Source organism: Rhinolophus ferrumequinum, chromosome X (assembly GCF_004115265.2).
Source record: "Rhinolophus ferrumequinum isolate MPI-CBG mRhiFer1 chromosome X, mRhiFer1_v1.p, whole genome shotgun sequence".
NCBI classification, from domain to species: domain Eukaryota; kingdom Metazoa; phylum Chordata; class Mammalia; order Chiroptera; family Rhinolophidae; genus Rhinolophus; species Rhinolophus ferrumequinum.
Window position 1 is genome coordinate 85512735 of NC_046284.1, and position 13958 is coordinate 85526692.

General features: G+C 51.7%; 1 protein-coding gene and 1 non-coding gene across 2 annotated transcripts; both read right to left on the reverse strand.

Moving 5' to 3' along the window:
* Nucleotides 1-106: 106 nt before the first annotated feature.
* CCDC22 (coiled-coil domain containing 22) lies at nucleotides 107-13496 on the reverse strand. The gene is made up of 17 exons (XM_033117780.1): nucleotides 13303-13496; nucleotides 12053-12230; nucleotides 6911-7043; nucleotides 6015-6121; nucleotides 5818-5884; nucleotides 5540-5718; nucleotides 3812-4006; nucleotides 3184-3246; nucleotides 2988-3107; nucleotides 2318-2437; nucleotides 2113-2229; nucleotides 1908-2009; nucleotides 1717-1824; nucleotides 1372-1467; nucleotides 1078-1137; nucleotides 924-998; nucleotides 107-487 (listed from the first exon to the last, which is right to left on the reverse strand). The coding sequence occupies exons 1-17, from the start codon at nucleotides 13350-13352 to the stop codon at nucleotides 374-376; spliced, it is 1884 nt and encodes a 627-aa protein (XP_032973671.1). The 5' UTR covers nucleotides 13353-13496; the 3' UTR covers nucleotides 107-373.
* TRNAT-GGU (transfer RNA threonine (anticodon GGU)) lies at nucleotides 9615-9688 on the reverse strand. Its single transcript has one exon. It is a non-coding gene; the product is annotated as a tRNA-Thr (tRNA).
* Nucleotides 13497-13958: the final 462 nt, after the last annotated feature.

Below are 13958 nucleotides of genomic sequence, written 5' to 3' on the forward strand. Positions count from 1 at the left end.
ATGCACGGCCACACATACTGACTCACCAAAACTTACCCTGTGTCTCACCTGCCACCCACCCCGTGCCCCACCCTGAACCCTGTGCCCCCATCCATGCCTCCATGCCTCAGCTTAAACGAGAGACAGAGCTCCTCATTTATTTGGGATCCAAGGCCCAACCCCCAATGCCCTCTCCAATAAACCGCAGCCATGTTTCCACACTCTGGACGTTCACCCAGAAGAGGGTTGGGGTCAGGTGGGCAGGGGTCACCACAGCAGGAGGGACTGGACAGCAAACACAGGGAATGGCTAGGTCCAGCACTTGGCCATTGCCTCCGACACCCCAAATCCCTGCTGAAGGCCTGGGTCAGGGAGACCTCTGCTGGGGCCCCGCTCAGGCGTCACGGACCCGCCCCAGGAGGCTAGCGTTCTCCTGGCGAAGGGCCCGGTAATCCTCGCGGATCTTCTCCAGGTTGCTGAGGGTTTTCTTTCCCATTTCCGTCTCGATCTAGGGAACGTGAGTCGCATCCCTTCAGCACACAGGACCCCTTTCCCCGCTCCTGCTCACCACCCACTCTGTCACAGCCACTCAGGGCCCTTCCCAGGCTCCTCCCACCCCCCCCCCCAACAACAGCCTGCTCTGTCACACTGCCAGGCTTTTGCTCGAGTCGTCGGTGCACCTAAAGCATCATTTGCTATGTGGCAGGATTACCCACCACACACTCAAGCTGAAGCTTATGCCAACAGCCCCGGGAGGCAGGCCTGTGGACCCTCAGGGCAGAAGGTGGAGCTCAAAGTAGACCCCTGGCCTGGCCCAGGTCACGTGCATGGATAAGGGGCAGAGCAGAGACATAAGCTATGCCTGGTTCCATAGCCTGTCTTGGCACAAACTGAGGGGCTGTCCCTTGGCCTGCCTTGGTTTCTCTGCCACCCCCAGGCCTCACCTGCTCCTCAAGGTCTCGAACCTCCCGCATGATCGTGCCTGTGTCCTCAATGGTCTGGATAAGTTGGCTGCAGTTCTGGGGACAAGAACAGAAGGCTCGCGAGCCAACGCAGCCGCTCCCCAGCCAGCCCCCTAAGGCGTGCTTCTCCCCTCACCTCGTGCAAGGCAGCTAGATATTTGTAGGCCTTCCGAACAGCATCGTCCTTCTTGGCATCCTGACAAGACAGGAAGGACCTCCAAGGTGTCAGCGGGCTGCCCCCACCCCACCCCCTACACACCCCCCCACAAGGCCTCCCTCTCGCACCCCAGGACGTCATCCTGCACAGAGCGAGCCAGGCCTGAGCAGCGGTGTAAGTAGGAGACGCACAAAGGGCCCAGCTCCAAGCCAGCGGGTGCGCAGAGGGGCCGGCAGCAGCCCAGCCCCGCACCTGGCCCAGCCTGCCCCGTACCTTGAACACAAGCTCATCAGTCACCGCAAACGTCCGGTCCAGCTTCCCAGACAGGGAGTTGATTTCCTTCTGAAGCTCCTTTGTGTCTGACAAGATCTGGCAAAGAACAGGGCGGGGCATGAGCCCATGTCGCGGGTGGGGCAGCCAGCCAGCTGAGGGCATTCACGTGCCTGCATTCACATCCAAACAGGGCCTGTGTCACTGTGTCGGGTGGGCGGAGTAGACTGTGGGGGACTGTTCTAGGTCGGGGTGTAGCTCTGCCTCCCGGGGTGGAAGGTCCCTATATGGCCACGCTGCACACATCTGCCCTGTGGGCATGTCTGCCTCCTGGCCACGGTGGTGTACCTTAGTGATCTCTTCCTTCTGCTTCCGGATGTTGCCCACAATCTCCAGGATGCGCTGGGTATAGGCCAGCCGGGATACGTCTCTGGGCAGGGTCTCCAGCTCGGACACCTAGGCAGGGACACAGCAGACACTCCTCCAGGACCCACACCCCACCCACTCTGAGCCCCCCGGTGCCCTAGCATGGGCCTTACCAGCTGCTTATAGATCTCCTCCTTCCTGCGGGCCTCCTCAGCAGCTGCCCGAACACTTTGGTGCAGCTCCTGGATCTCTGCCAGCCGTCGAGAAGATTCCAGCTGCCAGGACCCCATGGGGAGAGGGCAGTGAGCAGAACACGAGGACGGCCCCAAGGGAGTGACCCAAGCTGCCCCACCCATGGCCCAGGACCCTACCACCTACCTCTCTGCAATCCTGGAGCTTTCGGAGGTGGCGGTATTCAGCAAGCAGCGGGACCCGGTGCTTTTCCCACTGGCCCGCCAAATGGATAACTCGCTGGGCACTACTCTCTACTACGAGCTGGGGGCGGTGATAGAAGGGGACATGTCACACAGGCTGGGCCCTTCCACCTCCAACCCTCCCCGCCAAGCCCCAGCACCAGCCCCACCTGCAGCCTGGCGAGGTTGGCAGCCCCATCCGGCAACAGCTCCACCGCCCGGCTCTTCAGGCGCAGGGCCTGCTCCCGCTCTGCCGTGCTGAGCTCGCTCTGCCGACACTCGGTCTCCACCTGGCACCCCAGGACCCCCACTCCCAGTCAGCGGGGGGAGCTTAGCCACACACCGCGCCCCCAGCCCCACTGAGCCTGACAAGCCCTGGCCGAAGCCACGCCCCCACACGTGACGACATAACTCTCTGGCCCCATTTGCTGCTTCACCCGCTTCTGATCATGACAGACACCTATAAGCAGCGACGGGCACCCACAGGCCCCTCTGACCCCTCTACCTCCACACTGACCCTCAGGATCCGGACCAAGCCCCACGAGCTCCTGCCTGTGCAGATCCATCATGCCCCACAGATGCCCAGAGACACTCACACACCACCTGATTCTCACAGACACCCACAAGGCCAGACTGATGCCCACAGGCACCTCTCACCCCTACATCCCCCTTTCACCCCCACTGATTCTCCTGAACCCACACATCCACCCAAAGGCCCCCATGGACCCTTCTGACATCTGCAGACCTCTATGGAGTACATCTCAGCCCCCTCAAGTCCCCTGGAGCCTTCTAGGCTCCACTTGTGATGTGAGCCCAGGCCGTAGCCCCTCCCCCACCCACCTGTACGAGGCCGAGTCCCAGTGTCTTCATGTTGGCTTCAACCTCTTCAATGCTGCGGTTCATTCCCTCCAGCTGCTCCTGAAGGGCCTCCAGCTCCTGCTCTTGAGCTGCCCGTGTGTCCTGGGAGGAACACGCCAGTCAGGGTGGGGGAGTCAGGCCCACTAGACAGGCAAGGGCCCAAGACACCCCCACTCACCTGTTCAGGCCGACCGGAGGTGGCCAGCACATCTGACACCTGGGCTGCCTGGGCCTCAGGCTCCTAGGGAGTGAGAAGGGAGCGTCCTGGCTTTGGGGGAAGGCCTTGTCCCTCACAGCCCAGCCTCACCCCCCACCCCGAGCACCCTCCCAGCACCGTACCCATGCCCACTCAACTGCTGACAGCTGTCAGCCGGTGACTGTGTGAGGACCAAGGCATTCTCTGCGACCTCAGACTAGAGTGTTTGCTCATAAAGAAATCTCCCTGACCCTGACACAGCTCCTGCTCACCTACCCCATCTCTGACACCCCAACTGCCCATGACAAATATGAGGGCCCCTCTGGGTGACCATCCAAGGAGAGAAGGTACGCCCAGAGGAAACTTCCTGGGGAAGGCTGGCGTTTGCACAAAGAGCACCCCTTCACCTTTACATGGTTCCCACCCCTCCTCCCTTTCTCCACTGAAGTCCCTGAGAAGCCAGCGGACCCCCTCTGTGTACCCGCCCCAAGTGAGGAGAGGATATGCCTGGTGGGAACACAGGCACCTGTGTGGATAAAGTGTAGTGTTTTTATATAAAGCAACCCTCCGGGCCAGCCAGCATGCCCCATGTCCGCTCAGGCCCACCCACCAGATGGAAGGTGAACTTTTCTGAATGCGTGAAGCGGGAGCCCTTGGGAGTAGCAGTCCTGGCCCCAGCACCCCAGGCCTGAAGCAGCTCTCCCAGGTCTCGGACTTGTGGGGGTGGCCCCAGCCGGCCCCAGGTCTGGCGCAGATGCTCAGCCAGGTGCTTTTGCAGCCGCTGCCGCTGAGCCCGGGTATCCTCCTGGAAATAGAGGGTGGGACAAATGGGAGAGTGTAGAGGCCTATCGGGCACCCAACACCTTGCCTCCTCCAGGGAGCCACCTGGCAACGTGCTACCGACAAGTCACACCCGCCCTCCAGCCTCTTCTACCAAGGGTTCCCCAGACCCGCTCTCCTGTCCAACAGGTCTGGGAGCTTCCCAAGGATAGGGTCTCCTCTTCCTCACAGACACACTTCTCCCCACCTACTCACTCCTCACACTGGAAGAGAATGCAGGAAGGTGGAGAAGCAGGCCTGCAACCCCCAAATCAGACAATGACATGGAAAGGATATGTGGAGACGGAGCAGAGACAGAGTCAGAGGTGCTGGGCAAAGAAGAGGGTAGAGGCAGGGAGTGGAAGAGAGAGAGAGAGAGAGAGAGAGAGAGAGAGAGAGAGAAAGAGAGAGAGAGAGACGGAGAGACAGAGAGAGGAAGAAGGAGAGGGAGAGGGAGAGGGGGAGAAGGGGGAGGAGGAGGAAGAGAAGAAGACCAACACGAAGAAGAAGAAGAAACGAGGAGGAGGAAGGGGGAGGAGGAGGAGGAGAGGGAGGGGAAAGGAGGGAGAGGGGTAAGAGACGAAGAAGAATAACAACAACAGAGGCAGTTTTGAGACAAATGAGGAGATCTGATTATGAACAGTATTAAGAAATCATTCTTAATTTTGTTAGGTGTGAAAATGACCCAGGGCTACATTAACAAAAGAATGCCCTTATGAGTTAAGAGACATATGCTTAAGTATTTAGAGTTGAAATGACATGATGTCTGGGCTTTGCTTTAAAATAATACAGAAAAACAAGCTGAGGGAGAACAGATGAAGAAAAATTGGCAAAATGCTTCTAGTTGAAGGTAGGTGACAGAGACAGGCACATAGGATTCATTAGAATATTCTCTCTACTCCTGGGTTTGAAAATTTCTGTAAGTTTCAAAAAGAGACAAAGATAAAGACGGAACACGGGGCAGTGGGGGAGGCGGGAGGAGACAGAGACAGTCGCAGAGGTGGACAGAGTGAGAGAGACACAACACAGAAATGAGGAGACAGAGGGGCGAGAAAGAGGGGCAGCAAAACCGCGGAATGAGAAAGACAGTGACCAGCAGAGATAGTGCAGAGATCTTGAAACGGAAGAAATGAGCATGGCAGAGACAGAAGAAGTGTGAGAGCTGCAGGGGTGGGAGGAAGGTAGTAGAAACAGGGAGTATGGAAGCACATCCCGACTGCTCTCATTGCTTGCAATCTCACGCACGTTTTTCAGTCAAATGCAAAGCACTATCACCATCCATGTGTTAGAACAGGAAACTGAGACCCTGAGTGAGGATATTGACTTGTCCAAGGTCCACAGCCTTTCTGACTCCAACGTTCTTGCATGCGGGGAGTCGAGTAGGTGCACACAGAGGGGAGATGATGGAAGAGAGGGACAAAGTGGGGAAAAGAGAGGGGCAGAGGACCAACAGGAAACACAAAGGGGAGCAGCAGGGAACAGTACCCTCGACAGCAGAAAGCCAAGCATTGTGGGGTACCTGGGTGGGGAGGCGGGACGCCCTGTGGGGCCAGTCCTTATCCCTGGGGTGGTCCTGACCCATGTGCTGGCAGAGCTGGAGAGCATGGCATTCGAGGAGCGACGCCACCCTCCCAGCAGGCTGGCACACCTGGGTGGGAGCTGGTAGTAACAAAGGACTCGCCTGGAACTCTCGGGGCTCTGGAAGCAGGAACAGAGTCAGCCAGCCCTCCCGCCTTGGCCACAGTCAGGCCCACCTCGCCCCTTTTCTCCAGCACCTCCCCACAGGCCCACACTCACCTCCTCTGGAATTCAATTCAGGCATGGCCAGCCTGCTGGCATGGAAAGGCTTCTGGGGCGCTGTGCCCTGGTAGGAGAACAGAATCAGAGCCTCTAGGAGGAACTGGAATGGGGGACACTGGTGGAAGGGAGACAAAAACCTGAGCACCCAGATGGGAACAAGGAAGGCAAGATCAACATGAGTTGGGAGGACCCACCTGGAGGTGCTGCAGCTTGGGAGTTCGAAGGAGGGGTGGAACCCAGGGAAGGGCCAGCTGGTCCCGGATTTGGCTCCCGATGGCCCGGAGAAGGATAGCTGAGTCACCTATGGGGAGTGGGGAGGGAGTGTCAATCAAGTGACAATACCACAACTCAAAAAAACATACCATGGGTAAACAGCCATCGTTCCCTGACCTCCCTCCCCAAGATACGTATCAATCTAGCTATCAAACTCACACTTAGTCATTCAACAAACACTGAGCACTTACTATGTACCAGTCACCGCTCTAGACTCTCAGGATATCTCAGTGAACAAACTGATAAAGATCCTGCTCTCCTGGGGTGCAGGCCGGTAGAGGAGATAATGACTAAGGTCACAAGGACCATACGAAAAACTGTCAGATGGTGATCAGGAAAGGACGATAAGGACTGTTGAGAGGAGGATGTCACTTTAAATGAGGCAGTTGGAAGAAGGGCTCCCTGAGGTGACATGTGATCAGAAATCAAGAGGCTATCTGAGGGAAGAATAATCCGGCAAATACAAAGGCCCTGAGACTACAGCACACCTGGTGTGTGTGAGGGGCATCACGTAGGCCAGTGGGGTTAGAGGGGAACGGATGAGGGGGAACAGTGCAGTTGAGGGGAGTTGAGGCAGAGAGGCCCCTCCTAGCACCGGCTCACCAGCCGGGTCAGCCCAAGCCCCGGCCCCTTGCCCCTGCCCTGCATCCCCTCTCCCGGCTCCAGTCTTCCCACCTCACTCCCGGGAAGACATGTCCCCCCCCATGCCCCATCTGTCAACCTTTTTACCACTCCCACCTCTCTCAGCTCCTGTAACACCCAGGAACGCTACCCTCTTCCCTGACTCTTACCACACCCCAGGTGCCCCACCCCATACCTGCGGGCTGGTCTGCATCGTCAGAGGCATCGGTGGGCAGACGCTCAGCCAAGAAGAGAAGCAGGTCCCGGAGGTCAGGCTCACTGGGGTAGAGGAAGTTCTGATAACCAAGCTCCAAAGGATAGCCCAGGTCCTGGGAGTCGAGGAGGGGGCCCCTATCAGCCAGCCAGGCAGGCTCCTCCTGCCCTGGGAGCTCTGAGTCTAGACCCCAAATGCTCCCACTCTCTCACCAACCACTACCCTCCACACCTCCCTTTGCTCCCCAAGGCCTCGAGGCCTCTCTGGGAGCCACAGAGTGATTCTCGTCAGTGTTACAGAAAACAAGAAATAAGATGAAAGCTCTGGCCTTTCGAACTGTGGCTCAAAATCCAGAGACCATAAAATAGAAGATGGGTATTTCTGAATACATGAAAAGAAATAAAAATGTTAAAGGAAAAATATAACAAGCCAAGTCAAAAGAGTAATGACAAGCTAGAAAAAAAAAATTTTGGAACTCCTATTATAGACAAAGAGTAAATCTACCCAGTATATAAACAGTGCCTAAAACTAAACAGGCAAAAAAGACTAGCAATACAACAGAAACACAGGCAAAAGATAGGTACAGACAGTTTACCAACAAAGGAATGAAAACAGCCCTTAAATATATTGGAATACGTCCAACCTGGCTTATACAAGAGATGTGAATTGAAGGCACACTGAGAGACTTCACGCAAGCATCAGGGACAACCTGATGCTACCATCTCCTGGGGTGCACAGTGGGAGGGAGATATTATCTCAAGGGCAGTGTTCCCTGAATCTACTCATGAGAAAACACTCAGAGCAATCCAGGCTGTGGGGCATTCCTCCAAACAACCAGCCTGCAGGCTTCAAAAACATCTGTCATCACAAAAGAAACAAAGACAAAGTAGGGCTCTTCCATGTTTAAGATTAGAAATGTAACAATGAAATAAAACATGATCCTTGATTAAACTCTGGAGTTAAAAAAAAAACCAACTAGAAATGATACTTTTGTAACAACTGGGGAAATCTAACCACTACTAGACCTTAGATACTATTAAATGTCCTGGGTGTGCTCATGGTATTGTGGTTACACTGAAGAACGTCTTTTTGCTTAGGAAAGGGACTCTCAGCGTTTCAGGTATGAAATGTCATCAGGTCTGCCATTCCAAATGGTTCGGCACAAAAAGTGTGTATATGTATGTGTGTATATAAGCGTACCTATAGAGACAAAAAAATGGAGCAAAATGTTACGATGTAGGAAGCTAGGAGAAGGGTATACAGGTGTTCACTGTTCTATTTTCATTTTTCTTTAAATTTGAAAATTCTTTCAAGGTACAAAGCTGGGGGGAATTATACTGAGATACCATTTCTCACCTATTGAATGGGGAAAAAATCCAAAAATCCGACAATAAACTTCAGTGGGCAAAACTGTGGGCAAACAGGCACTCTCTCATACACTGCTGGTGGGAAAGCAAAATTAAACAGCTCCAGTAAGGGCAATCTGGCAAAATCTAACCAAACTACACCTGCATTTACCCTTCCACCTAGCAAGCAATACTACTTCTATGGGTTCATCATGAAGATATGCCTCCAACAATTCAAAAATATATATGTACAAGATTATTCATTATAGCGTTCTTTGCAAAATATTGGAAACTCCGTAAATGTGCAATCATAGGAGAGGGTTTGAATAAGCTATGCTACATACATACAACGAACTACTATGCCACTGTAAAAAGGAAAAAAAAATGATTAAGATCTCTATTGTTTAATATGATATGTTTCCAGAATATACTGTTAAGTTAAAAAAAAAAATCTGAGAAACTAAGTATATACTTTCTTTTGTGTAAGAAATATACTGTTATTAAAATATATATTCATATTTGCTTATAGCTGCATTTAAACAAACTGGTAAGATACACAAGAAACTAATCAAAGTAATTCCCCTATAGCAGGCAAGTAGGGGCGATGGGGTGAATGGCCGCGCATGTGAGTGAGATGTCGCAAAGTACTGTGCTCCTTCTGTCACCGCTGGCGATCTCTTCTGCCCTTTCAGTAGTTAACCATCTTTTACCTGGTCCACAATTCTTTATAATAAGATATCCCTGTTCAAACTACAGCTGGGGTTTCTGCCTCTGGATTGGACCCTGGTTGATAAAATAACCTAGTCAAAGCAATAAACAATTTTTTTAAAAAAGACACTACAGGCTTTGAAGCAAAAAAAAGATTGGAGTTCAAACCCAGCCTGTGCTACTTACTGGCTAAAAGACCTTGGACTGGTTATTTAAACCCAGAAGCTCAGTTTCCTAGCTGCAAAATAGGGCTGACAGTTCTTTCCCTATGTGGCTGCCTTAAGGGATAAAAGGGCCCTTCAGGGTTCTGGGTGAGAACTGAGAAATGGGCCCAGAAAGAAAGCCTTTTTCTGCCAGAGTTGCTGTTGGTCTGGAGCTACATGGACTCTGAAATCAGACTTTCCTAGACTCATATCTAAATTTTGCCTCTTACCAACTGTGTGACCTCAGGCAAATCACTTAACCTCTCTGGGCTTCACTTTCCTCATGTGAAAAAAGGGATACCAACAGTACCTACCTCAGAAAGTTGTCACGAGAATTAATTAAGTTAACACCATGTTACCACAGTGCCTGGCAAAGAGTACACACTCAGAAAACTTTTTTTTTTTTTTTAAGGAGGGCGCAGCTCACAGTGGCCCGTGCAGGGATTGAACCGGCAACCTTGGTGCTACCAGCACCACACTCTAACCAACTGAGCTAACCGGCCACCCCAAACTTATACTTATTTAAGTGTGTTTTTCCAGGACCCATCAGCTCCAAGTCAAGTAGTTGTTTCAATCTAGTTGTGGAGGGCGCAGCTCACAGTGGCCCATGTGGGGATCCAACCGGCAACCTTAGTATCATTAGCACCACACTCTAACCAACCGAGCTAACCGGCCGCCCGGAAACCTTTATTATATGCATATGTGTGCACTGGGTCATGACATAAGGTATATTTATTTTAGAGGGTCACGGTCAAAAAAGTGTGAAAACCACTAGCTTTTAAGCTACTTTACTTCGGGTTTTTTTTCCGACACCTGCAATCAAAGAGTTGTGACTGATACAGAAACTCATTCCAGGATTGGGGTGTGTGAAGTGACAGACACCAAAATATGGAGGTGGTTGAGTAGCAGAAAGTGGTGGCAGAAATAGTGGTGGCACATGAAGAGACAGACAGCAGAAGGCAGCAGTGCTGAATGGAAGTGGGCTCCAGGGGTGGCACACAGCTGAGTGAAGAGACACCCTTTCTGCTGGCTGCGGACAAACAGAGGCTCTGGGGCCAATCACACGAACCTCTTGATCACTAAAAACGCCATACTCTCGGCCCCACCCTAAATTCAGTGTGAGCAAAAGTAGGTCACCACGAAATCCAGGGGAACACAGCAGTGAGAGAAGAAAGGAACAGAGCACTGGGGAAGCCTGACACCCACCCCTTCACATCTTCCACTATGCACTGTCCCTTGCCAAACAGAGGACATATCTTCCCCCTTATCAAGTGCCATCCTCGAGAATACATACCGGGGCCAGGGGACAGACTGCTTGCCTCTTAAGGCCACCACAAGCCCCAGCCAGAAGGACCTGAGAACTCCTGAGAACTAGGTGAACCTGAGAGGTGAGGGATAGGCAGGCAGCACACTGAGGCCTATGGCTAAGAGACAGACACTGCACAAGCAAGGTCCAAATTCAAGTAATCTGACCACCCTGTTCCCTGGGTCGAAGTGGAAGTTCACTATAGTTACTCTATTGTCCCTCTGCCACAACATACTGGGTATGTTGGACGTATTTACATTCATTATGTAGCCACAGGTTGCTGGAAAGCAAGCAGCCAGATCAGGTCTACCCAATAATAGTAATACCACTTACACAAAGCTAATTATATCCAGCTTTTCATATATTCACTCACTTTTAATCCTCATGGCAACACTATGTGGTAGGTACAATTTTTACACCCACTTTACACAGGAAGAATAGCCCCAAAGAGATGAACTCTTTTGCTACAACATTTGGATATGTTTTCCTGTGGCTAGCACTATGAACAATCAAGATGTTTTGTATGCCATATTGCGTAACATTTTGTAATGAATTTTTTATGTCATCAATGCTATTAGATTCTAATTTATCTATACTTAAATCTAATTGATGCCACTTAGTATGTCTTGAGTATTTTTTGCTAAAATTCAATATAATGGTAAACTTATTACCATATAACAAAGGTTTAAAATAAAAATAGTGTCATTTATGTACAAAACAGCTCAAAATGTTACTAAACGCATAAAATAGTCAAAATATCAACTGTTTTTGTGCGTATTTTTGACACATTTCGGAAAAAAACAAACCTTGAAATCAATTAACGCAGTGAAAGAGTTAAGAGACTGACCGAAAGTCACAGAGTTAGTGAGCCAGGAGAAATAGCATTACTGGGAATACTTGGATTAGCAACTGGACACAGGTCTGTACTGGGGAGGCATGAGTGCTTCATCAGAAGGCACATTATCTCTGTAGAGACAGTTTTGGGATTATTCTCACGAGAAGCAGGATGCATGTGGCTGTCATAGGACAGAGTGCAGTGTCAGTGCAGAAGTACAGGGACACTGTTTTAGTTAACCAGCGTATCTTCCTGTGGGTAACCATCCCTACCCCAAGTCCAAGGCATCCTGAAGGAGCAGCCTATCACAGTACACCGCGGTGAATTCAGGAGTGAACATGTGAACCAAGCAGGGCCTTTTCTGAAACTGGTAAATGGACACTATCGGAGGAAAATTCTTGGTGCTAAGCTTAAAATGTGGCAGTCAGGGGCAGCTCAGGCATAAACTGGATCAATTCATTTAATGTTCGTAACAACTCTAATTTTATCATCTCAATTTCACAGCTAAGAAAGGACACTGAGGCCCAGAAGGGTTAGCGTCACACAGTTAGCAAATGGTGCAGTGAGGATCTGAACGATTCAGACAGTTTGACCATAGAGCCAGCGGCCTTAACACTAAGCCACAAGGGGAGGTGACAGAGAGGAAAGGCAAAAGTTTCAAAAGAGCTTGGTGGACTGGTGAAGGAGGAAGGAAGAGGCTGTGTGTATTAGAAGGAGGGCACTCACCATGCAGGCCTGAGCCAGACTCATGGCCAGGCGGAAACGGGCGGACATGGCGAGAGGCAGCAGGGGGCTGAGGCCAGAGCCTACCGCCGGGTTGATCACGCGAAGGCAGCGGACAACAGCTTCTACAACCAGCTCAGTGGTGAAGGCTCGCAGGGTCTGTACTTCAGGAGGAACTGCCCTGAAGAAGGGGGGCAGGCTTGATGTGGGGAGCACTCAGGAAACAAGGATCAGGCTGGACCGTGATGCCTTCTAGAAACTCTAGTACTGGGGTGGGGGTGAGGACGATGGCCACGGTTCAGACAAGTCCTGTGTGTTGATGAATGTGACTTCCATTTGGAAAACTAAGAACTAAGGAAGTCCTCAGATCCTAAGAACTTGGTGTAGGAGAATGTTCTACAGAAGGGATATGAGCTGAGAAAAATCTCAGATTTCCCTATGCTTAAAAGCACCACATTTCTGGGGTCGGGCAGAGGCAAGGGGCCCATGTGACATGATCTCGTTTTCTGGGTCCCCGGGTATAGCATTCCCTGCATGTCAGGGGCCCCTAGATACTGAGCTGCTTTGGTTTTGAGACTAGATGTTGGGAGGCTGGGGTTTTCAGAAGTCCCAAATGTCAGGGTCCCTGAATTCAAGATCCTTGGATATTAAGACCACCTAGTTTCAAGCAATTCAGAAATCAGGCTCTCTAGATGTTGGCATCCTGGGTTTTTAGGGCCCTCGAATGCAAGGACCCTGTGTGTCAGAGTTACCAAGTATCAAGGCCTCCAGATTTTAGGGTCTGGGGTTTCAAAATCCCCAGGTGTTGGGAAACCAGGTTTGAAGATTCCCAAGTATCCAGTGCAGGATTTTGGAGTCACTGAGTGCCAGGGTCCTGGGGTTTAAGTTCCCTGGTTCTCAGGATACAGGTGTCTAAGAATCTCCAGATATCAGGGTCCCAGGGTATTGCTGTAAAGATCCACAGTTTTCAGGGTCCCAGGTCTTGAGTTTCCAATGTTTTAAGGTCTCAAGATGTCTACGTCCTTGAGTTTGGGGTTTACCAAGTGTCGGGTTTGGGGGGCCCCTGATGTCAGAGTGTGTGTGTGTGTGTGTGTGTGTGTGTGTGTCTATATAAGGGGAGGAGGGCTTAGGGTCCTGGAAGTTGGAGCCCTGAGTGCCAAGGTCCATTGTTTTAAGGTTCCCAGGTAACTGAGTCCAGAGTTTTGGAGTCTCAGATATGGGCATCCCGGGGTGCGTGGGGGCTGTGTCCTTACGTGCCGGCCTGGCGCAGGGAATGGATGAGTATTCGGTCCGCCTCCTCCATGGTGGAGCTGTGTTCGACTTTGAGGCCGGGTCCAGGGCCGGGTCCGAGAAAGAGAGACAAACCCCGATCTGCGCTGGCGGTCCAAGGAGTGTCACGGGCTGCCGCTGGAGAGCCGGGAAGTGTAGTTCCGACAGCGAATACCGCGCAAGGCATGCGTCCTGATGCGAATGTGCGCGCGCGGCGTTGAATGCGCAATGGCTGCTGGGAGTTGTAGTTCTTCCGCCTACAGTCCGTTGAGCGCTTCCAAGTGGGCAAAGGAGTGTATCGTGTGTGTGTGTGTGTGTGTGTGTGTGTGTGTGTGTGTGTGTGTGTGTGTGTGTGTGTGTGTGTGTGTGTGTGTGTGTGTGTGTGTGTGTGTGTGTGTGTGTGTGTGTCCGCGCCCGCGCATGTGTTGGGAGGGCGGGATGGAGAGTGGCTTCTTGACTCATTCATTTAAGGCGGCATTTATCTTCTAGATTGTAAAAGTGCGCAAGTTAAGGGCAGGGGCTTTAACACAAAGGGACTAGGGTTGAGTCTCAGCTCTTTAGCTCAAATCTTTAGCTCAACTTGCCAAATGTGCAAGCGTGGACAGATTACATAACTTCCCTGTGTCTTAGTTTCCTCATC